This window comes from Barbus barbus (genome assembly GCF_936440315.1).
Source record: "Barbus barbus genome assembly, chromosome: 4".
NCBI lineage: Eukaryota > Metazoa > Chordata > Actinopteri > Cypriniformes > Cyprinidae > Barbus > Barbus barbus.
The window spans coordinates 21715341-21741558 of NC_136732.1; the positions used below are offsets into that span (position 1 = coordinate 21715341).

General features: G+C 38.6%; 1 protein-coding gene across 1 annotated transcript in view; it reads right to left on the minus strand.

Moving 5' to 3' along the window:
• Positions 1-18212, minus strand: part of LOC306862770 (protein shisa-9B) — a gene marked incomplete at both ends in the record, with an annotated part of 36675 nt that extends 18463 nt beyond the window's left edge. Inside the window, 2 exons of the mRNA XM_079405751.1 lie at positions 14128-14249; positions 17587-18212. Coding sequence (XP_079261877.1) covers positions 14128-14249; positions 17587-18212 — 748 coding nt within the window. The remainder of the gene's footprint in view (positions 1-14127; positions 14250-17586) is intronic.
• Positions 18213-26218: the final 8006 nt, after the last annotated feature.

Below are 26218 nucleotides of genomic sequence, written 5' to 3' on the forward strand. Positions count from 1 at the left end.
TTTTTTTTTCCACGTCATGTGCAGGCCTCTGTACCAAACAAACTGATAGTATAAGACTGAAATGACCAGTGATCTTAAATAAACTAACAAGATCCTCTTTTTTTAACCAGCCGCTCTCTTTGGCTTCATTAGATGTCTATGCAGAGCAGTAGGGGCTACACACTACCCATTCTGCTTACTTCACAGGTAATGTTCACCTGTAAATATGGGCTGCCTTATGTTAATATTTCTGGATTTTAAAACAAGTAATTTTTCTGCATCTTATTGGTGCAGTCTGTAATATTGACAGCTAGTGGTTGAAATGATTACTGCAGTCCAAATTCAAAATACTGGAGAGAGTTGTTTCTCCTGCCAGGACATGCAACAGGAACAAACGCAAATGACAATAGAAGGCGACCATCCTGTAAGTTGATGAGTTGATTTATCCACATTTTAATATGCCTCTGGTCATGCTTTTTAGATGGACGCTGATGCTTTGTAGGTTGGGTAGAATCTGCAATCTCTGTCCCAGTTCGTTTGCTGGCTTCCATTGCAGAAATATGCTGTGTTTTTTGCCAATTGGCAACCCAGGGTTTTGAAATATTATTGGATAAATTGGCAGTGGGCGAAATCACAAAAACTGACATTCCGACATGGAACGCACATTTCAAAGTAGAAAAACTGGCGAATAAAGTATGTGAACTTAGCATGTTTCTGAAATATCTGCAAACGTGATTTCTTCAACACAGACAAAAAATTACATACAGCACATGTAAAAGATCAAATTTAACTCCTCATAATGTGACTCCTTTAACATGAAGTGGGCAACTGCTCCTCTACAATCATCTATGACCGTTTCCAGCTCAATCTGTGGGAGTTTTTGACTGATGGTCAAAAAACCATCAGTCAGAGTTTTTGACTGATGGCCAAAAAACCATCAGTCAGAGTTTTTGACTGATGGTCAAAAACTGGAGGACGCGAGCCAGGCCTCGGGTGACGACTTCTCCCCCCCCTGTCTTCGAGATCTCCACAAGGAACAAATTCGCCCCCCTCCGCGAGACAGAACGCGACGTTGTGATAGTTGGAGACTCCATTGTCCGGCACGTCCGTGCTACGCTAGCTGAAGGTAAAGTACACGCTTCTAACATCCCCACCACCTCTACTCCGTGTGTTTCTTTGCACAGACCCTGTGCACCTAGAACGCGATCTTCCCAGATGTCCTTCATCTCCACCCGGAACCGCTTCGCCCCCCTCCGCGAGACGGAACGCGATGCTGTGGTCGTGGGAAGCTCCATCGTCCGGCACGTCCGTGCTACGTCAGCTGAAGGTAAAGTGCACACTCACTGTTTCCCCGGTGCACGTGTTCTCGATGTTTCTGCGCAGATACCTGCGATCCTGAAGGGCAACGAGAACATCGGTGCTGTCGTGCTGCACGCAGGGGCCAACGACATCAAGCTGCGGCAGACGGAGACACTGAAGAGGGACTACAGGAGCCTGATCGAGACGGTACGCAGCACATCGCCCGCGGCGACGGTCATCGTGTCAGGACCGCTTCCCACGTATCGACAAGGAAACGAAAGGTTCAGTAGACTTTTTGCTTTAAACGAATGGTTATCGTCATGGTGTAAAGAACAGAAACTGCTCTTTGTTAATAATTGGAATCTTTTCTGGGAGCGTCCTAGGCTTTTCCGTGCTGATGGCCTGCACCCCAGCAGAGTCGGAGCGGAACTCCTGTCGGACAACATCTCCAGGACGCTACGCTCCATCTGACTAGTAAGCCAATTCTCAAATAACTGCTATGACGACTTTTGTTCTACCCACTTAAAAAATAGAAGTAATTGCGTTGTCCAATCTATACAGACTGTGTCTGTTCCCCGAATAGCGAGATCAAAATATAAATTCAATGCAGGATCTAGAAAAAATCTGACCGTGATTAAACCAGAAAAACGCAAAATAAATGAACAAAAACTATTTTTAAAACTTGGGCTCTTAAACATTAGATCACTCGCACCCAAAGCAGTTATTGTAAATGAAATGATCACAGATAATCATTTTGATGTACTCTGCCTGACTGAAACCTGGCTGAAACCAAATGAATATTTTGGTCTAAATGAGTCTACTCCACCAAGCTACTGTTATAAACATGAGCCCCGTCAGACTGGTCGTGGCGGCGGTGTTGCAACAATATATAGTGATATTCTCAATGTTACTCAGAAAACAGGATACAGGATGTTTAACTCATTCGAAATACTTCTGCTTAATGTTACACTGTTAGATATGCAAAATAAATCTCTCCTATCTCTTGCTCTGGCTACTGTGTATAGACCGCCAGGGCCATATACAGATTTCCTAAAAGAATTTGCAGATTTCCTCTCAGATCTACTAGTTAATGTTGATAAACTGCTAATTGTCGGAGATTTTAACATTCACGTTGATAATACAAATGATGCGTTAGGACTTGCATTTACTGACCTAATAAACTCTTTTGGAGTCAAGCAAAACGTCACCGGGCCCACTCATCGTTTTAATCATACGCTAGATTTAATTATATCGCATGGACTTGATCTTACTGATATAGATATCGTACCTCAAAGTGACGATGTTACTGATCATTTCCTTGTATCGTGCATGCTGCCTATTACTGATATTAGTTATATGGCTCCGCGTTATCGTCTGGGCAGAACTATTGTTCCAGCCACCAAAGACAGATTCACAAATAACCTGCCTGATTTATCTCAACTGCTCTGTGTACCCATAAATACGCATGAACTATACGAAATGACTAGCAACATGGGCACTATCTTCTCTAATACATTAGAAGCTGTTGCCCCCCTCAAATTGAAAAAGGTTAGAGAAAAACGTACTGCGCCATGGTACAACAGTTATACCCATTCTCTCAAGAAGGAAACTCGTATTCTTGAGCGCAAATGGAGAAAAACTAAATTAGAAGTTTTTAGAATTGCGTGGAAAAACAGTATGTCCAGCTATAGACAGGCTCTAAAAGCTGCCAGGGCAGAGCATATCCGCAAACTCATAGATAATAACCAAAACAATCCAAGGTTCTTATTTAGCACAGTGGCTAGATTAACAAATAAACAGACGCCACCCGATCTAAATATTCCCTCACAGTTTAATCGTAATGACTTTATGAATTTCTTTACTGATAAAATAGATAACATCAGAAATACAATAACAAATGTAGATTCTACTGCGTCTAGTATTTCAGCTTCATTCATCGCACTCAAAGAAAAACTGCAGTGCTTTACAACTATAAGACAGGAAGAGCTAAATAAACTTATCAGTGCATCTAAACCAACAACGTGTTTATTAGATCCTGTACCTACTAAATTACTGAAAGAGTTACCCGTAGCAGAAAAACCGCTTCTCAATATTATTAACTCATCGTTATGTTTAGGTCACGTCCCAAAACCATTCAAGGTGGCGGTTATTAAGCCTCTTATTAAGAAACCACAACTAGATTCTAATGAACTGGCAAATTACAGACCCATTTCAAATCTTCCGTTTATGTCAAAAATTTTAGAAAAAGTTGTGTCTACTCAATTATGCTCCTTTTTGCAAAAAAATGATCTCTATGAAGAATTTCAATCAGGTTTCAGGCCCAATCATAGTACAGAAACTGCACTTGTTAAAATTACGAATGACTTACTACTTGCTTCAGATCAAGGCTGCACCTCATTGCTAGTATTACTTGATCTTAGTGCTGCATTTGACACTATAGACCATAATATACTCATAGATCGATTACAAAAATATATTGGTATTCAAGGACAGGCTTTAAGATGGTTTAGATCCTACCTGTCCGATCGCTACCACTGTGTTCATTTAAATGGGGAGTCATCTCAATTATCACCAGTAAAGTATGGAGTACCACAAGGATCTGTCCTAGGTCCTCTGCTATTTTCAATTTACATGTTGCCCCTTGGAAATATTATTAGAAAACACGGGATAAGTTTTCATTGCTATGCTGATGATACTCAATTATATATCTCAACAAGACCAGATGAAACTTCTCAACTATCTAAGCTAATAGATTGTGTAAAAAGTGTAAAAGATTGGATGACCAATAATTTCCTCCTACTAAATTCAGATAAGACAGAGATATTACTTATTGGACCAAAAAACAGTACACAGAATCTCGTTGATTATAATTTGCAACTAGACGGATGTACTGTTACGTCCTCTAAAGTCAAAAATCTGGGTGTTATTTTAGACAGCAACTTGTCCTTTGAAAATCATATTTCCCATGTTATAAAAACAGCATTCTTCCATCTTAGAAACATTGCCAAGCTTCGAAGCATGCTACTTGTTTCTGATGCAGAAAAGCTAGTTCATGCATTCATGACCTCTAGACTGGACTATTGTAATGCACTGCTAGCTGGTTGTCCTGCATCTTCAATAAACAAGCTACAGATAGTCCAAAATGCAGCGGCTAGAGTTCTTACCAGATCAAGAAAATATGATCATATTACAATATTATCATATTACAAATTATTATTACTTGCCTATAAGGCCCTAAATGGTTTAGCACCTGCGTATCTAACTTGTCTTCTACCACGCTATAATCCAACCCGCTCTCTAAGGTCGCAAAACTCTGGACTTTTGGTAGTACCTAGGATAGCAAAGTCCACTAAAGGAGGTAGAACTTTTTCACATTTGGCTCCCAAACTCTGGAATAGCCTTCCTGATAACATTCGGGATTCAGACACACTCTCTCTGTTTAAATCTAGATTAAAGACACATCTCTTTAGCCAAGCATACACATAATGCATTCTATAATCTTGTACTGCAGTTATATCTGATCAAATGTACATTATTATTATTCTTTAGCTTGGGTTGAACAATTTATTTTTACTTAGATGGAACAGCAGCTACGCTAATCATGTCTCTGCTTGTCTCCACGTTCCTGCCACTGGATTAACATCCCGTGGTAGCCAGGAATTACAGAACTTCAGTCTGGATCTAACCATTACATGATCTGAGATGACCGAACACCTGAGATGGAGGATCAGCGCCGGGAGATGACGTATGTGTCCCTGATCGTAGGCAGAGGCCAAACACCTGGATGAACGCCAGAGACAGATCCCCATTGAGGACCCCGCCACTTAGACAGCCATCGGAAAAGACCACTGGAACCAGCTGAGCCCATTCAATCTGACTTGCTGCAGTTTGGAACTGAACTGCTGGTTTGTTTGGCCAGAGGAGAATTGGCCCCCCGACTGAGCCTGGTTTCTCCCAAGGTTTTTTCTCCATTCTGTCACCGATGGAGTTTTGGTTCCTTGCCGCTGTCGCCTCTGGCTTGCTTAGTTGGGGACGCTTCATTTCCAGCGATATCGCCGACCTTATTGCAAAGACACTATTCAAACTTATTGACACTTTATTTTCCTTTTTTTTTTTGATATTGTGCAGTGCTTTGACAAAATTTGCATTGTAAAAAGCGCTATATAAGTAAAGGTGACTTGACTTGACTTCACTTGATGGTGGGATGTATGAAGGTCTGAAGCAATCCACCCCCTATTGTGACACAGCTCTCAAAGAGCCAATTTGGGCCTGATAAAAAAGCAACCTTTCTCATCTCTCATCTTCTCAACAGTTGCTTTAGCAGTGTGAGCTCCATGCACCCTCTGACGATGCGATTCATGTCACAGGAATTATTTATATGTTTTGCTTGTTTTTGATGGTGTGCAATTTTTTTCTAATTATAATGTGTTAACTTGGAGCCTGTGCGATCTGAGAAGTCCACACCATTGCTTGCCAGTCATGCTGTTGATTTACATAGCCACCTACCTGTCAGCACGTCGACTGGCAGGAAATTAACTGTTAATTATTCGAGGGGGGAGGCAGGCATTAAAGGGAAGAGGGAACTCTGTTTAAGATGCGATAATTGATCTGACTGCCCGGGCTCTACCTGTCCCTGCCTAAATTCATTAAAATCAATAACAGTAATTTCAGCTGAGCTCTCAAACCTTCCCTTAGCATAGAGTTTAGCACCATTACAAGAGACTACGATGAATAAACTACTAAGTAGAAGAGTGGTCACTCATTTCTCAGCCATGTTCAATTCACAACATTACATAATATTATTATAGTGAAGGTGTCAGGTGGTGGTACGATGGTATTTAGATATACAGTGGAGTCCAAAAGTCTGAAACAACTTGCAGAAATGCTTCCCTTTTGCATGTAGTGATTTTTTCTTTGAAAAAATGAACTAACTGAATGAATGAATTAATGAATGAATGAACGAATGAAATTCACAAAACCTGCTGTTTATTCCCAGGTATAAATTAAATTTCCAATCCCAGATTTTCAATGTGACAAATCTCAGAAAGGGAAGCACTAATAATAAAATTCTGGCCAGTATCAGTAAGCTGATTTATTCATCAGTTCTTTTCATGCTCTAAATGATAACAAGACATTTTAAAAGCTTTAGCTATTTTAACATTGTAATGAACAGTATAAAAATTTTTATATTTACTTTGATCATGGTACTTTAGGATTTTTGTTTCTTCGTTACAAACTATCTTATCAGCATAACAGCTTCTGTGAAAAATTTAACTAAAAAAAAAAATAAAATTGTCAAAACCCCAAAACCCACCGTTTCATCACAGCCCTCCTAGTGACACATTTTTTGGCAAATATTTAGGAAACGTTTGTGATATGCTGAAACTACGTGACAAGTACCTGTCATTTTGAGACTGATGTGTGGATGAATTTACGAGCAGGTCATTATTCCCCATCATGCTAAATGGGCAATCACTAGCAACATTTATGCATCTGGCACATCACTCATCTGATCCCATTATGATAGTTTATTTTGCCTTTATATTTTCAGTTCAGCTGTATTTTTTCATGAAGAAGAAAAACAATGGTCAGCAAAATCTTACACCATCTCCATGGAAACAAGCAGTGCAGCAAACCAGGTAAAGCTGTCTGTGTAACTAAACCAAAGCTGAACTCAAGGACTTTTGACAGGAATATTCACTCCTGGTAAAATTTATTTTGTTGTGTTTCTCTACTGTATGCACAGAGAACGTATAGCATTATTATAATCTGGATTCATCAGCAATGACTTAACTCAGCTGCAGTCTTACGAACTTCACACAGTACTGCATTTCGATTCATCTTCATGCCGCTTTCACCTCTAACCGTTATTTAGTCCTTTAAGCTTGCTAAACACTCCTCTAAGCTGTTCTGATGTGTAAACAGTAGACTGAGAGTTGATTAGGTTAACTGGCATAGTAATGAGTCACCATTAGTTTCTTTGCCCAGTGGATTCTGAGTTTAAGCAGATTCTCATGAGTAAAACTGTGCTGTATAAACACTGGCTCTGGGGGCGAATTAATTATATATCATTGTTGTCACCTGTTTAAATAAAAACAGCCTCTCAGCTCGTGCTGGTAAATGTTTGGACCAGAGCTTTACAGCAAAACTGTGGGCCTCCCAGACTTATTGTGCAAGTTAGATCTGTATGGTACTGGAAATTGTAGTGGTTGGGCATGATAAATACATAAAGCAGTCAAGCCAAACCAAGTTTCGTGTGCTTGGTTAAGCTGGATTGCTGGACCGGGACTATGAATTTCATTCCAGCGACTGATTTACTCATGCTAATTCTCTGTTTGTCCAGCCACTAGATGACTCAGTTTTGAGAATACTGATGTAATTTCAAGTCTATGTGTTGCAGAAGCGAGGTATTTTTGGGCTTTTGCCTCGTTATTAGATACAGTTGAGAGTGACAGGATTTTTTTGGCTGTGCCTGTGAGACAGTCTGAGGAGGAGGAGATAGACCATTCATAGAAAGATAGGTCCTGCCTTTCAATTAAATTAACCAGTCGTCTCATTACTAACGGCATCGTACAGGGCATCAAGATTTGGCTAGATTCAGCTGTTTGAAGGTTTAACTATACCGTTTTGTGTACAATAAGCACCTTTCTTTTTTCATGGCAAAAACGTAGCACTATTGTGATATCCTAATCAACAGAGTTTGTCTTAACCATTCAACACTCTGCTAAGCTAGTAGGCTAAACTGTTAGCTTGATAACTGAAGGTTAACTGAAAACAAAAAGACAGGGAAATATTTTATTTCACAATTTTTAGCTCTGGTGATGTGCAAAATGTGACATAAAATACATTAATGAAGATATTTTCAGGATTAAGAACAATACACCGTAATGCATTTTATGGACATGGGCTAATAAACTGTATTCTTCAGATTGATTATGCCAGAGTTGTGCTAAAGATGGTTCGAGAATTACTAAAAACAAAAACAGCTACCCTTTTTAAAAATATCTATACCCTAGCTAAAAAAGATGATTTTGGGGAGAATAAGAGAAAAAAAAAACAACCGTTCAAAAGTTTGGGGTCAGTATCAGTAGGCTATATATTCAGCAAGGATTAAATGAATTTACTAAAAGTAACAGTAAAGATACACTCACCTAAAGAATTATTAGGAACACCTGTTCAATTTCTCATTAATGCAATTATCTAATCAACCAATCACATGGCAGTTGCTTCAATGCATTTAGGGGTGTGGTCCTGGTCAAGACAATCTCCTGAACTCCAAACTGAATGTCAGAATGGGAAAGAAAGGTGATTTAAGCAATTTTGAGCGTGGCATGGTTGTTGGTGCCAGACGGGCCGGTCTGAGTATTTCACAATCTGCTCAGTTACTGGGATTTTCACGCACAACCATTTCTAGGGTTTACAAAGAATGGTGTGAAAAGGGAAAAACATCCAGTATGCGGCAGTCCTGTGGGCGAAAATGCCTTGTTGATGCTAGAGGTCAGAGGAGAATGGGCCGACTGATTCAAGCTGATAGAAGAGCAACTTTGACTGAAATAACCACTCGTTACAACCGAGGTATGCAGCAAAGCATTTGTGAAGCCACAACACGCACAACCTTGAGCCGGATGGGCTACAACAGCAGAAGACCCCACCGGGTACCATTCATCTCCACTACAAATAGGAAAAAGAGGCTACAATTTGCACGAGCTCACCAAAATTGGACGGTTGAAGACTGGAAAAATGTTGCCTGGTCTGATGAGTCTCGATTTCTGTTGAGACATTCAGATGGTAGAGTCAGAATTTGGCGTAAACAGAATGAGAACATGGATCCATCGTGCCTTGTTACCACTGTGCAGGCTGGTGGTGGTGGGGTAATGGTGTGGGGGATGTTTTCTTGGCACACTTTAGGCCCCTTAGTGCCAATTGGGCATCGTTTAAATGCCACGGCCTACCTGAGCATTGTTTCTGACCATGTCCATCCCTTTATGACCACCATGTACCCATCCTCTGATGGCTACTTCCAGCAGGATAATGCACCATGTCACAAAGCTCGAATCATTTCAAATTGCTTTCTTGAACATGACAATGAGTTCACTGTACTAAAATGGCCCCCACAGTCACCAGATCTCAACCCAATAGAGCATCTTTGGGATGTGGTGGAACGGGAGCTTCGTGCCCTGGATGTGCATCCCACAAATCTCCATCAACTGCAAGATGCTATCCTATCAATATGGGCCAACATTTCTAAAGAATGCTTTCAGCACCTTGTTGAATCAATGCCACGTCGAATTAAGGCAGTTCTGAAGGCGAAAGGGGGTCAAACACCGTATTAGTATGGTGTTCCTAATAATCCTTTAGGTGAGTGTATAATATCATGAAACATTTCTATTTCAAATAAATGCTGTTATTTTTAACTTTTTTTCATCAAAATGTCACTGTTTCCACACAAAAAAAAATGTTAAACAACTGTTTTTGATAATATGTTTCAGCATTGACAATAATAGGAAATGTTTCTGAGCAGCAAATCTGCATATTAAAATTTATTTCTGAAGGATCATGTGACACTGAAGACTGGAGTAATGATGCTGAAAATTCAGTTTTGCATCACAGAAATATATTACATTTTAAAATATATTAAAATAGAAAATATTTGTTTTAATTGTAACAATATTTATTTAAGGATTGGTTGATTGATTGATTGAATGAATGATTTTTACTGTATTCTTAATCAGATATATGCAGCTTTGGTGAGCATAAAAACAAACAAACAAAATAATTTTGACCCCAAACTTTTGTATATTTGTTTATAGGTGATTTTCTAAGGGCCAGATCTAAACTTGTCACCCACATGAGCACCACAGTGCAACAGCTGTCACTAATTTCTACTTCACTCTTCTCACCTTTTATAAATGACATGGCTCTCGACTTTTCTCTCCTTGGCTTCATATGTATAACCTTGTTTTACACAACAAGGCCAAGCCAGCCCCATGGCCCAAGTGTGGCAACAGTCAGCACTTCTTGAATAAACACTTTAATGGGTTTGTGGCCGCAGAGCCTTTAATGTGAGCAGGCCAGTGGTTTAGATTTCTTTCACTGTTTTGTACAGCGAGATGTCTGAGTTCCCTGCAGACAGCCCTTCTCTCATAATGTTATTTCTCCCCTGTTGGTACAGACAGCTCTTTAGAGCAACACCTGCATGTCGTTCCACTCTGCTCCATTGCACTTTCAGCAGCAAGCGCAATCACTCAGCCAGCCTGTTAACATACATTCCCCATTGCCTCTCAAGTGTTGTTGTAGAAAAAACACGGGTGTACACTACATATTTCACTCTCTGGCTCAGAGCAGACAGCTATCTTTAAGTGCTCGATTTGTTTTCTTTCCATGAAATCCCTTTCTTCCATCTCAGAGAATGAGCAGAGACCTATGGAAAAAGTCAAGCATTCATCTTGTATTGTGATGTTACGACCCTGATAACAGCCTAACATCAACAAAGAGCTTTTCACTTCCACCTAAATTCAGAAATTACTCTCCCTGTCCACATTTAAAGGAATAGTTCACCCAAAAATTAAAACTCACCCTCAGGCCATCCAAGATGTAGATACGTTTGTTTCTTCGAAAAACAGATTTGCAGCCAATTTTCATTTTTGGTTGCACTATTCTTTTAAAGTAGCTGTCAGACCACTGAATTACAATGTGGTACAATAAAAGCCAGCAGACTTTGTGCAGCAATTTAGTTATGTAAACATGCCTTACCAGGCACGTCAGAGTGTGAATGAGACACACAGGGTATAAAAAGAGCATACGACATCTGCTACAACTGCTTTTCTGACTTCCAGGAGGCCATCAAATAAAGTGTAACTATTTGACTCGACGCAAGGCGTATTGATCTAAACAACTGGGAAACAGATCGGGAAACCGTCAGCACCATGGCAACACTGTGACATGCCACAAGACAATGTTAGTAAATCAGTGCTGTCTGTGGGCTGAACTTCATTGAATTAGACTTCCTAGCTTGTAATATTTCATTTTAATCATTATTTATGGAGGAAGCTGTGATTGTTTTTCGTGCCAGATATCTTTTGGCAAATGGCATATTCCATTGGCATAAACGTTGCGAAGCAATGTTTAATCATTTTCACCTTGGCTAAATTAAAGGTAGTTATATTTAAGCAATAAGATACTGTATGGCCTCAAGTGCATTGTGACTTTAATAAAAATGGTTTCTACATATTAAAAATATAATTTTATTCTGCAAATTCATTCAGGTCTATCCTTATAGTAGATTTCATGATTGTTTATTTGTATTGACCAATTAGGATCCAGGACCACAACTATCTGTTTTATGATATATTCTATTAACCAATCAGCATCCAGGACCTGAACTATCCATTGTATTATATTCCTCAGTGATCATTTCTGAACAACAATATGTTTTAAAATATATTGAACTGACCAACCAGCATCCAAAACCAGAACTACCCATTTTATAATATTCCATATTGACCAATCAGCATCCAGGTTCAGAACTATCTTTTTTTTTTTTTATATTCCATATTAACCAATCAGCATCCAAGCTCAGAACTGTATGTTTTAAAATATTTTGTATTGATCAATAAGCATCCAGGTCTAGAACAATGCATTTTATAATATATTGGATTTGACAGCATCCAGGACAAGAATCATCTGTTTTATAATATTCATATTGACCAATCAGCATCCAAGACAAGAACTATCCATTTTATGGTGCACTGTATTGACCAATCAGCTACTAATAATACTCTGTCAAGACTGCATTTAGCACCGAAACGATATTTTTTATGATATATCATATTAACCAAACAACATCCAGGACCAGAACTATCTATATACAACCCGAATTCCGGAAATGTCACAATAGAACATAGATAACATAACAAATGTTTAAACTGAGAAATTGTTAAATTGTATGTGCAAAATGAGCTCATTTCAAATTATTGCCTGCAACAGGTCTCAAAAAAGTTGGGACGGGGGCATGTTTACCATGATGTAGCATCTCCTCTTCTTTTCAAAACAGTTTGAAGACGTCTTGGCATCGAGGTTATGATTTTCTGGAGTTTTGGTGTTGGAATTTGGTCCCATTCTTGCCTGATATAGGTTTCCAGCTGCTGAAGAGTTTGTGGTCGTCTTTGACGTATTTTTCATTTAATGATGTGCTAAATGTTCTCCATATGTTGCTCTAAAATATATATCTTTCAGCATTCATAGTGCCTTCCAAAACATGCAAGCTGCCCATAACGTATGCAATTTTGCACCCCATACCATCAGAGATGTTGGCTTTTGAACTGAACGCTGATAATTTAGCCCAGAGGACATGGTGTCTGTGATTTCCAACAAGAATGTCAAATTTGAACTCGTCTGACCACAGAACACTTTTCCACTTTGAAACAGTCCATTTTAAATGAGCTTTGGCCCACAGGACACGGCGGCGCTTCTGGACCATGTTCACATATGGCTTCCTTGGTGCATGATAGAGCTTTAGTTGGCATCTGCAGATGGCACGGCGGATTGTGTTTACTGACAGTGGTTTCTGGAAATATTCCTGGGCCCATTTAGTAATGTCAATGACAGAATCATGCCGATGAGTGATGCAGTGTCGTCTGAGGGCAGAAGACCACGGGCATCCAACAAAAGTCTTCGGCCTTGTGCCTTACGCACAGAGAATTCTCCAGTTTCTCTGCATCTTTTGATGATGTTATGCACTGTAGATGATGAGATTTGCAAAGCCTTTGCAATTTGACATTGAGAAATGTTGTTTTTAAAGAATTCCACAATCTTTTTGCGCACTCTTTCACAGATTGAAGAGCCTCTGCCCATCTTTACTTCTGAGTGACTCTGCCTCTCTAAGACATCCCTTTTATAGCTTATCATGTTACAGACCTGATGTCAATTAACTTAATTTGTTGCTAGATGTTCTCCCAGCTGAATCTTTTCATAATTTCTTGCTTTTTCAGCCCTTTGTTGCCCGTGCCAATTTTTTTGAGATCTGTAGCAGGCATTAAATTTGAAATGAGATCATTTAGTGGCTAAAAGTGTCAAATTTATCAGTTTAAACAACTGTTATGTCCTCTATGTTTTATTGTGAATAAAATATTGGCTCATGTGATTTCAAAGTCTTTTAGTTTTCATTTTATTCAAATAATAAAAAAAAACGTCCCAACATTTCCGGAATTCAGGTTGTAATTATATTGATTAGAGTGATTATTTTACAACAGCTTTGTTTTATAATCTATTGAACTTACCAATCAGCACCCAATATCAGAACTATCCATTTTATAAAATAAATGAGAACACTTGCCAAAGTAAACAGGGTATTTTTAAAGTGATAATTCGCAAGTTCTCATATTTTCCTGCACATTTGTATTATTTGCATGAAATAACAGCATGAGTGAGGTAAAAAGAGAGAGAGCAGGAGAGATAGAGTTGTGTGTGTGTGTGTGTGTGTGTGTGAGAGAGAGAGAGAGAGTGTGTGCTTGCTGTGTGTGTTAGTCAGCCACTTAGCCTGTGGTAATTACTATCTCAGCATGTTAAATGATCACTATAGACGCAAGTGCAACTGCAGCCCACCGGACACGCCAAAGATGGGCTTCTGTAACTACTTCCCGTGTTCTCAGTAGGAGTCGAACCAAGCAGGCGAATATATTTACTGATGAATTGCCATAGGACCTCACAGCTGCTTCTCTGGGGTGAAGAAGATGCATCTGCTACTATTGGATTGTCACTGTTTTCCAGAACGAGCTAAACTGAGCTTTGATAGATATTGATTCGACATGTTGTGCGTGAGCTCTGATGGTAAGGAACAGATTTACTTACGCAGGTTGTTTCCTGTTGCTCTGGCCTGCATGTTCTCATAGTGTTGTCCATGCACAGCCAAGCTCTCCTCTCTCTCCATGTGTTCTCCTGGAGCTGTCTGGCGCATCACCTGGGCTAGTGCTCTACAGAGAAAGGCTTTATTTACTCATCTTACAAAAAACTGTTAATTCATGTAGAGCAATTCAATACATATTCATACTGTTCATGACTGACATTTCCTCATCAAAATGGCCATAAAGTTTGTTTAGTAGATTATAGATAAATGTTGACAAAGAGACATTAAAATGATGCGTTATATCAGATAAAAATGAAAGTCTGATAAAACATCTTGATGAGTAGTCTTCTTTCCTTAGTTGACACTTTGTTTTGTATTGAAACAGGAAAATATTATCATCATCATGATTATTATTATTATTATTGAGGGACATTCTCATTCTTGAGATAAAAATTTAGACACACCCATTAGTGCAAGAGGAAGATGAGTCATGCATATTTTTGTCTGTTTTCTTGTAAAATAAAATCTGTAAATTTTGAAAATGTGCTGTGCATAATTTGGTGTTCCTGGTCAAACAAAGCTGGATTTTTTAAAATTGCTTGTAATTTAATCACTATTCTATACATTACCAAATATTGGATTCAGTCTTTTTTATTAGAACTGATAGGCCACATTGATCTGAGCTTATGAGTGAAAATTTCCAAATTTAACCACAAACTATGCTTCATTTGTGCATTATTTGTGGATCATTTTGGAAATGTTCACTCAAAATCTAAGAAGCGTAAGCTCAGATCTATGAGGTATATCATCACTAATATTAAAAAATAAATACAAAAACTGTGCTAATTGAAAGAAAACAAGCTGATAAAAAAAAGATTGAAACCAAGATTTGGTGATAATATAGCTTTTTTATGTATAAGCAAATTTTGTAGCCTACTCGTTCAACTAGCATTTTCAGGAAAAAAAAAAACTCAAAAAGACTGAAACACAACATGAGGGTTAAATTGTGTATATCTGCTAAAAACGGTATTAGTAAGCATTTAAGAGTGTACTGTTATATGTGCAACCTAGTCTCATGGCATTTACGTACCTGGGTGCACTTTTTAGCGAGACACGAAATATGTGTCAATAATTACATATTACTGCAGTTTCAGTTTCCTAAAGAAACAAACACTAGAGGCAGTAAAACTCAGACACCTTTTACTCCTTTTCACACAAATTTACAGAGTTTTGATGAATAAAGCATATTTTTCACACAATTACTTTAAGAATATCATGTTACGACTTCAAAACAATATTAATATGCTGGGAGATTTAAAAACTGATGCTTTTGAATGTTAGCATTGCATATATTCCGCCTCGTATCTATGGGTTTTCATGGACAGAAAGTTTATTCGGTAACTCACGGAGTACGGAGCCAGAAGGCGAGGAGTTCCGGTTCGAATCCTGAGTAACTACGGTTTGACAAAACAGTTCAAATCTGCATAAAGGGAAGTTGAAATGGCACGGTTGTATCAACAAATACGTTTTCATACCAGTTTTGCATTTGTTAACGCTATCGGGTAGGTTTAGGGTTGGGATTGGTGTAGGGCATATTTCCAACACGATAGAGCATTAACTTTTAGGGACAAACCCCAGATATTTGAATTCTGAACCACCGCAGTACGTACCTGTAGCAACATAATAAAAACAGCAATGCGTACCTATATCAATATAATAAAAACGTGCCAGGGTTCACGTATTTAACCTGTGTTTTAGCGCCACTCAGTGGACATTTCTCTTTGAAACTGCGGCAAAACGTGCAGTAAGGTATGTAAAACGGTGTCGCACAGAAAGTGCACAGAGGTACGTATTTTTATGAGACCAGGTTGCATATGTTTGACCTAAGAGACAGTCTAAAAGCTACAAAACTTCTATTTGGGTTTCACAACCCAACCGTGTGTACATAAAACTGAGAGATTCATTCACACCAAAGCTTTGAAATGGTAAGTAAGACCTTTTTGTAGAGATACATTAAACAATCATGAAAATGGTGCAAGTCAGTATGGTGCAATATTCAAAAGGCACTCGAATAAAAGGGTGTAAATGGCTGGTAGTGGGTGGTGGGTAGGACACTATGGCCCATATGAGTTTTGATTATGTGTACGGGTTATTCTAAATAGAGTGAAAGGTCAGTGCACAAACAGAATGTCCTTGAAATATTAGTGTCATTAGACACAGATCAGTGTCCATTATCCTACTAATGTCATGGACACCTCTCTACTGATGTTTAGATGAGTGAGTGTACATGAGTGTTCGCTTGTTTGTAGTAGAAGCTTTTACAGACTACATCTGTGCCTCACCATGGAGATAATTAGAGACTTACAGAGATGTTAATTAATGTTTAAAACACTGATTATCAACAGATGAATTAGACCTGAATGCTAGTCAGTATATTTTGTAGTACATCTGCTTTCAGCTCTCTCTGATTATCCACACTTTATCTTGAGTCTTCAGGAGAATGCTTAGTCTTTAGTCTTTGAAATAAACCCCTTTTTCTTGATTTGAAAGTAAGTTACTTTGTACATTGCACCACTTAAGTAGGCCTATTAAACCTTGAACCTCAAATAAATACCTGTCTGTGAAACTAAAGGAGCATTTTCTGTACATGTCAGTGTTGTCGACTGCCTGAGTGATAAATAGACAGGAAAATTAAGCCAATAGAAGTTAGGAAAAACTAGCACAAGGTCATGGTGATAGATAGAGTTGTATCAGTGTAATCCTTGAAAGCCTTGAACTACACTGAATGGCATCCCAGAGGAAACTGTCAAGTTTAGATGTTGCTCATTGATAGCTCAGAAGACATAAGCTTAGTTCTCAGTTCTATTTCTAATTGATATCAATGAAAATAAACAAATCTTCTCAACACATAATAAAATACATACAAATGAGGTCATTGTTGACCTATATTGAGATTGTTGAGCTATAAAATCAGCAAATAGCAATATCTCTGATATTTCAGGAAGGCTGTCATGACAAATATTTGAGTCCATAATGAAACATTTGATTGCAGACTTTTGATATCTTGCAAACTGCAGAACTGTTTGTGACATTGTAAGATATTTTCTGAAACTCTGGAGTAAAAACAAGCAAGCGACTTACATTAAGTAAACATCTCCATTTACTCTTTGTTTAATCTCATTTATTTCTACAAGAAACAGAAATTGAGATATTAAGGAGAGCTCATTTTGTATCTTTTTATTCCCCCTGGAATAAACTCATCTCATATAACAATTTACAACAACTTCTTGAAAGGACAAATAATAGACATGTAAACATGTACACATAGAGATGTAAAAAAAAATACATAAATAAAATTTGGTTTGGTTTCTTTCATTCCCATTGGATAAAATCAGCTCCACAACAATAACGCAGAAAATGTACAACATCGTTTGAACTTGAACTTGTAAACACAAGCCACTTACCTCGACATGTTCTCTCTGTGAGGTCGATGCGCCTTCTCCAAGCCAAGTTTGGTGAATATCCCAACCAGCGCCATGATAGCAACTACTCCGCATATGATATACACAATCAAATTGGTTTTATCCTTAGTCGGATCGTGTTGGTCCATCATCTTCGGCGGTGGTCTGCCCGTCATGGACCACGGCGGGGTGTCGTAGTTTTTGCAGGTGGTCTGATCTAATCTGGAGTTCTTAAACTCGCAGCAGAACCTGAAGCCACAGGTCCCGCAACAGTACAGGTAGCTACCAGTCCGGCACACGAACGGGGGATCCCACTGACCCATCACATCATAATAGCCCCGACACCTGTCCTCCGTGTGAGGGGTCTCAGAGAGACCGTTCTCCCCGTCTCTGGAGTCGTTGGACCCCGACGCCGTCACCAAACCATCCAGGTTTTTCCCAGGTTCTCCTTCCGCGTCGCACACAAGAACTTGCATTAAAAAGTAACCCAGTAGTAAGCCCGTGCTTTTCATCCTGCGCTCTTCTCTCCAATTCTTTGCCACGGCTGATCGGACGCTGAAAAATAGAGTTGGGTATCTTTTGTCATGAAGTGTCAGCACGCATATCTCCATCAAGAACATCACCGCCATCCGAGACGATGCTCATGTTTGAAGATACTTGCGCGCCACCGTTGGTTTATGCAGGCTTTGAAGTATGCAAATGTTTGAATATATTTGTAGATTTCTATCGTTCCAAGTGTGGCATTGCAATTAACACTGCTGTGTTTTGTCTACCATTTTAGCCTATCCTAAACACCGGTGGTCTTGCGCACTCGGCTGCGTGGAGCGTCTGGTGCGCAATGAACTGCGCTTGAACAGAGCGTTGAGTGAGACTGAATGCGTAATGATGAGAGAGGAGGGGAGAGACCCAAGTATGGGCACATGGAAGTAATAAAAGGGTTGGGAGAAGGGAGAGAGAGAGAGAGAGAGAGAGAGAGAGAGAGAGAGAGAGAGAGAGCGGAATATGTGTCCATCAATATCAAGTCTTGTAATACTCACATAAAGAGCATGTTGCACGTGCGCAAATCATATACCGCGGCTAATGTAGCAGCATGCGAATTTTACAATGTCTTTAACGGAATCGACTATTAAAATGTAATAAAATAAAATAAGAAAATAAAATAAGCAAATCGTTGGACCGCTTGCAAGTGAACTGAAATGGAAAACTGTTGTTAGGGTTACATCTTGTTACAAAAAAAAGATAAATAAATAAAAATAAAAACATAAGTATTAGTAACAAACTTTTACATAGGCATAGACTATAAAAATATATGTAGCTTTCTTTTAATAATACCCCGCCCCCTCTTTTTGATTCAGGTTTCTTGAGAGGGTTCAATGATTCGATTTCACTCAGCAACATTTTAAATTCGGAATGACCTTCAATGAGCGTTCACACTGTGTTTGGCATGGACAAAGCCACATAATATTATTTATTTTCAAGGATAGTTGGTGAATTCCAGCGACATGAGTGACAGACACCATAGAGATGAAAGTTGAGCAGAACTTTATGCAAATGAGCAGATACATGATGCATCGACTTCCAATGGGAGTGCAAAGTTGGACTCAAGAGTAGGAGTAATGCCAACCAGAAAGCAACAGCACAACAAACCTGCAAGAACTGCAGTTAAGGAAATGTAAACTCGGGCACATCAGTAGGCCTGCACACTTTATTGATATATTGGTGTTGATATTTTAAAATCTTCCAAGATTTTGGAAGTTGGCTTATTAAATCAGTGGAGAGTGCCTTATTCATAAAGTGAAAGCATGTGTCTGGTGAATTTATTTTCAACTAATCATCTGTACATGCTAGTTCTGAGTTTGAAGTTTTGATGCTGGTTGCATTTTAATAACATGAATGTAAAAATTAAACATTTTACATACTGGACAATGAAATTGTGATTAATCAAACTGGATCAAAATATTTACAAAATATATTAAACTGGATTAAAATGGTGGATTAGATTAAATAAATTTATTAAGTGTATTCTTTCCCTACTGTAATGCAGCATATAGAGAGCCAGTTCTATTTTCCCTTAAAAATGGTTTGTGTGTTTGTCCATTTGTCATACAATGTTGTCTGTAGGCATTTAGTGAGTAATTCTGGGAATTGTGAGCAAATGTATAATGTAGTTTGGTAGCTTTACCGAAGCTCTGCTACATCATTAAATCAAATGTATAGTCAAAAGTCAATTTAGTTGCCAGTTACACAGTTGATTACACAAGTAAAACTCAAACCCCAGATAGGCTTACATATCTTGAGGGATATAATATAAATCAAATTTATTGTGTTACATTCTGGATTAATCCCTTGTTTTGTATGGTCTGTATTTACAAAATTATACCAGTCCTTGTGGGCATTTGGCACAGCAAACAAGGCCTCTGCTCAGAATAAGCTAATTATATACTGATGCAGATGAACGAGCAATCTGCATTGTTTGTCTTTGAGAGGACAAATAGACCTGCCTAAGGTGCAGGAATTGTAACCTATGAAAGGAAAAAGAAGCAGTAATGCAACCAAATACAAAACAGAATTTTGGAATATTCATGTTCTGAGCAAATTTATAAAACGTCATGAAAACAGCAGAACTGTTACAGGAATAAGGGTTATCAGAATGCAGGAGTCAATGAGGCCATTTGTAAAGTACTTGAGAGACACTAAGAGATAACTTGGTCTTGTTATTGCCATGGTAACCAGGTGCATAATGGCCTAATTTTATTTTCCAGGTCCTATTGACTTAGTAGAATGATTTTCAAAACATACAGAAAGCCATGAAAAAGTGCTGTCTTTCTATTTTTTCTAACCTTTTTTTATTTTTTTGTTCAACAGCCTGATGCCTAAAGTTAAAAGCATAAAGGACAGCTGAAGCTGAATGACGGTTTGTGCAAGAGATGCACCTCATTGTTTAAAGGTCAATACATAGTGAATTATCCCATTTATTCTGTTGTGCATCTCAGGAGGTTCTTTCTTTGTGGAGAGCATATATGTCTTTCAGAAACTAAAACAGATTTTAGTTTCTGTCAGCTCTATTTTATTTTCATGACTAAATAATGGCCTTTTTTATCTTGATATCTTGAAAGTCTTAGAATGCTTTGAATATCTGGAATTCAAAATCTAAATTTAAACCTGGGGAAAACCAACATATTAGATTTAAGACAACAATTATGATGTAAATGTACAGCAAATGAATTAGAATTATTTAATGTTCTGCACTATTTCTTGGTCGGACATCAAGTAAGTATTTAAAAGGCACAGTTCACTCAAAAATTAAAATTTGCTGAAAATGGCAGTGGATTCTCTGCATTGAATGGGTGCTGTCAGAATGAGAGGTTAAACACCTAAAAATATAACAATAATCCACAAGTAATCCACAGTACTCAATTAATGTCCCGTGAAGCGAAAAGCTTTGTCCAAGCTATTGGACAAAATACTAGTTCATAACATTTCCTTCAGTGGAAAACTCCATACCATGCTGTCCTCTCACATATACTGACATATTTGTTTAGAACTGTTTTCTCTTTTAAACGGTGCTTGATTTGTGCATATTTCTCTCCTGATTTAGATGAGATGACTTTTTCACTGGAGAAAGCAATATTGTGGCTGGAAGCAATGGTTTGAAGCTAAATTTAGTGAAAAATTTAGTGAAGTGACATACTACCAAGTATGGTGACCCATACTCGGAATTCGTGCTCTGCATTTAACCCATCCAACGTGCACACACACAGCAGTGAACACACACACACCGTGAACACACACCCGGAGCAGTGGGCAGCCATTTATGCTGCGGCGTCCGGGGAGCAGTTGGGGGTTCGGTGCCTTGCTCAAGGGCACCTCAGTCGTGGTATTGAGGGTGGAGAGAGCGCTGGACATTCACTCCCCCCACCTACAATCCCTGCCGGCCCGAGACTCGAACCCGCAACCTTTGGATTATGAGTCCGACTCTCTAACCATTAGGCCACGACTTCCCCAAAACATATTAATGATGGATTTGTGATGTATTCATCAGCTGTTTGGACTCTTATTTTGACGGCACAGAGGATCCATTGTTGAGCACATGATGTAATACAAAATTTCTCAGAATCTGTTTCAATTTAAAAAACTATTTTTTTTTTATCTTTGATGGCCTGAGGTTGAGTAAATGTTCAGCAAATTTTCAGTTTTGGGTGAACTATTGCTTTTAGCTATAACATATTAGTGACTTTTGTAAAGATAGTTCTTCTTCCATGGAAGCGCAAGATGCTGTATGGGTCATATTGACAATACAATTTCTAATGACAAATGTTGTATTAATGGAAAAAAAGTAAAAATATGTCTCTGACTTTTGGACCCCACTGTGTGTCCTTCTCCACAACTCCAAACATCTTAGTCATTTTGTATCCTCAGCTATTGTTTATTTTTTAACTCCTCTGTTATCACCATCACAATGAAGGGCCTTGATCATGCATAAGCTTACACAAAGTTTGTCATAGATCATTTATTTATGGAGCTGGTGTTAATCTGGAATTTTAACATTGTTTTGAAAGCACCATCTGCCACCTGAGAAATCTAGCTCATTTGTGTTTGATGTTAGTCCAAGCCACAGAAAGCTTCTTTATTCACAATTGGCTGTCAAGGGAATCATGGCTCTTTTCTGTTTGTATTGTTAAAGACTGCTGTAAATAGTTCAGCCGTTCCTCTGGGATTTTACTTAAGTTTGTTTAGAGTGACAAAACTCTGCATGAGCATCTCAGAAAGCACAGCTGGCAGCTCCTGATCAGACCATTGCACTGAAAAAGCTCTCGCTTTGACATAGGATGTCAATACTTTGTTTCTTGGCCAGACTGTTTTAGAGGCGGCTCTATGTCATTAATGAATAGTCACCGTAGGATTTATGGATTCTGGCTGCAGTAGAATAGAGCTGTGCAGTTTAGAGAAAAGGTCACCTGACAGATAAAACCAAATCTTAAACAAGTTTTGAATTACTATTCTCTTGTGTGTTCGTAAAATTGGAACAGCCTTTAATCATTCCATACAACATTTAACCTTCCAAACCTCTTGTATTTTTTCTGCCTAGTTAAATTCATTATAAAAGTTGCAAGTGTAAGGAAAAAAGGAATTAAGCTTATTGATTGCTAAAAAGCTGTAGATGTACAACAGTTTGTAAGAAACTTACATTTTAAGGAAAATACATAGCCATGTAGTGCCTAAATTAAATAATATATAAATATAAAGAATAATTGAAAAAAGGGTATATTAGATTTTTTTTATGTAAATATTGCAATATTTAATGTAAATAAACCAATATTCTATGTTTTCACATCTCATAGTTGGATGAACTGTCACAAAACATTTTCACATGTTCACATTTTTCTGTAATGACTGTGGACTGTATGCAAATTAAAATATTACAGAAAATGCTAATTAGGGTAACACTTTATTTCGATAGTACACTTTAGACATTCTACTAACAGTAAGTAAATTTGCAACTACATGTCAACTAGCAGTCATTAGAGTATTAGTAGACTGTCTGCTTAATATCTTCTAACACTTTATTTTGATGGGTCCACAACATACAACATACTGACTATGAGAAAGTTTGCAAGTATGTCAACTTATTCTACTAACCCTAAACCTAACCTAACAGTCTACTCTGAGAGTTAGTAGACATGTAGTTGCAACTTAATGAGAATTAGTTGACATGTAGTTAAAAAGTTACTAAAAAGTTAGTAGAATGTCTAAAGTGGACTATCGAAATAAAGTGTAACCCTAATTAGCTTAAATTTCATAATTATTAGTGTAACGGAGCCGACGAGACGAGAGACATGCGGATCCATTTGCAAGCTTTTATTAATAAACAGTCAAATAACAGACAGGGTCAAAACACCAGCAAACGAGTATGACACAGACAAGACACAAGAGTAATCCTAGGGTGCGTGGGTCTTCGATCGGTGAACAATATCCAGAGAACTTGAGAAGAGGGGTAGTCCGATAACCTGAGCAATAATCCAAACGAGGTATACACAGAGTCTGAAACGGAGAGACAAGGGTAAATCCACAATACAAGGGCGGGAAACAGGAATCGAGACTATAAATAAAACAAACTAAACTTAGACTTAGAAAGCACAGAATGGCTCGGTAAGGCAGCTAATACTAGGAGAGTGTTATACTCAGAACCAGACTCAGAGCTAGACATACACACAGAAGGCTCGGTAAGGCAGCTAACACTAGGAGAGTGTTATACACAGAACCAGACTCAGAGCTAGACATACACACAGAAGACTCAGTAAGGCAGCTAACACTAGGAGAGTGTTATACTCAGAACCAGACTCAGAGCTAGACATACACACCGCAGGCTCGGTAAGGCAGCTAACACTAGGAGAGTGTTATACACAGAACCAGACTCAGAGCTAGACATACACACCGCAGGCTCGGTAAGGCAGCTAACACTAGGAGAGTGTTATACTCAGAACCAGACTCAGAGCTAGACATACACACCGCAGGCTCGGTAAGGCAGCTAACACTAGGAGAGTGTTATACTCAGAACCAGACTCAGAGCTAGACATACACACAGAAGACTCAGTAAGGCAGCTAACACTAGGAGAGTGTTATACACAGAACCAGACTCAGAGCTAGACATACACACAGAAGGCTCGGTAAGGCAGCTAACACTAGGAGAGTGTTATACACAGAACCAGACTCAGAGCTAGACATACACACAGAAGGCTCGGTAAGCCAGCTAACACTAGGAGAGTGTTATACGCAGAACCAGACTCAGAGCTAGACATACACACAGAAGACTCAGTAAGGCAGCTAACACTAGGAGAGTGTTATACTCAGAACCAGACTCAGAGCTAGACATACACACAGAAGACTCAGTAAGGCAGCTAACACTAGGAGAGTGTTATACACAGAACCAGACTCAGAGCTAGACATACACACCGCAGGCTCGGTAAGGCAGCTAACACTAGGAGAGTGTTATACACAGAACCAGACTCAGAGCTAGACATACACACCGCAGGCTCGGTAAGGCAGCTAACACTAGGAGAGTGTTATACACAGAACCAGACTCAGAGCTAGACATACACACAGAAGGCTCGGTAAGGCAGCTAACACTAGGAGAGTGTTATACACAGAACCAGACTCAGAGCTAGACATACACACCGCAGGTTCGGTAAGGCAGCTAACACTAGGAGAGTGTTATACGCAGAAGAACAATACTCAGCAAAGACAAAGAGGAAGTTCAAGGCTTATAAAGCGTGTGTAATCAGTGCAATCAGCTGTGTGATCAGAGCGATGTGAGATTGGTGACAGCTGTGTGTCGTCAGTGCAATGGATGATGGGAATTGTAGTCCGTGGGTGAAGAGCAACAGTAGTGTGGTGCAATAATCAATATGATGGAAGGGCGACCTCGGATGGTGAGTGTGCAGAAGACCATGAACCGGATTCGTGACGATTAGAAATAATTTTGTATGTGTGTGCATTTCATTTTTCCCAAATATTTATTTTAAAATAACCATAGAAAAAAAACACAACCACATTTTTTCTAATATTTATTTTAAATGTATTATTAGAAGTTTTTTATATATGTATTATTGTACGTTGTTTTGTTTGTTTGTTTTTGTTTAGTTTTTTTGGTCACACTTTATTTTAATGTCCAATATTCGCTATTAACAAACCATAAACTATGATTGTTGCCTCAATAAACTCCTAATTTTCTGATTATTAATAGTTAGTAAGGTGGTTGTTAAATTTAGGTATTGGGTAGGATTAGGGATGTAGAATATGGTCGTGCAGAATATAGCATATGCTTTATAAGCACTAATAAACATGTTATTAATATGCTAGTAAGCAACTAGTTATTAGTGAGAATTGGTCCCTATACTAAACTGTTGCTGTTTTTTTGTTTTTTTCTTTAATAATCATAATAAAATATATACCCTCAAAAAGAAACTCATCTATACATAAAAACACATCCCACACTTTTTTTTAGTTTGTGGGCCACTTTTCCCGGAGACGCTCCATGAGCTCATAGTCTGGAGCGATGTAGCCGTCACTCCCCCAACCTTCTGTCAGGGCTGGCTGATCTCTGTCTTTGGCCATGTGGAGTGTGACGTGAGCCCTTGATCACTTGCTGCTCGCTAGAAAAGGACACCACGTTTTGCGTTACTCTCTCTTGTGAAGAGGAACCAGACAGTGACTCAGTTTAATAATATGATTTCAAGATATGTAACAGCATCCCACAGAGGAGTATTTAAAGTGAAAAGATGTGTAAAGAGATTGTAGAGACTGTCCCTTTACATCATCAGTGACATCATTATCACTAGTGCTATACATGTTGTAGTGTGTGGTGGAGAAATCTGTCTAGTGCTTGCATTTTAGTCTTCACATGTCATATGGCTGCCTAAACTACAATTATGGGCCTTAAAGGAATAGTCTGTGTTAAATACAAGAAAAGCTAAATTGCCAGCAGTGTACAGGAGAAAACTTCAGCGTTTTAAAAGGAGTACTCATTACAGAAATAATAAAAGAACATACTATTGCATGTCAATTGCAATTAATTGAAAATGTAGTTTAAATTAGATTAAATGCAATCAGTGCCTTTTTGACCATAAGTAGGACT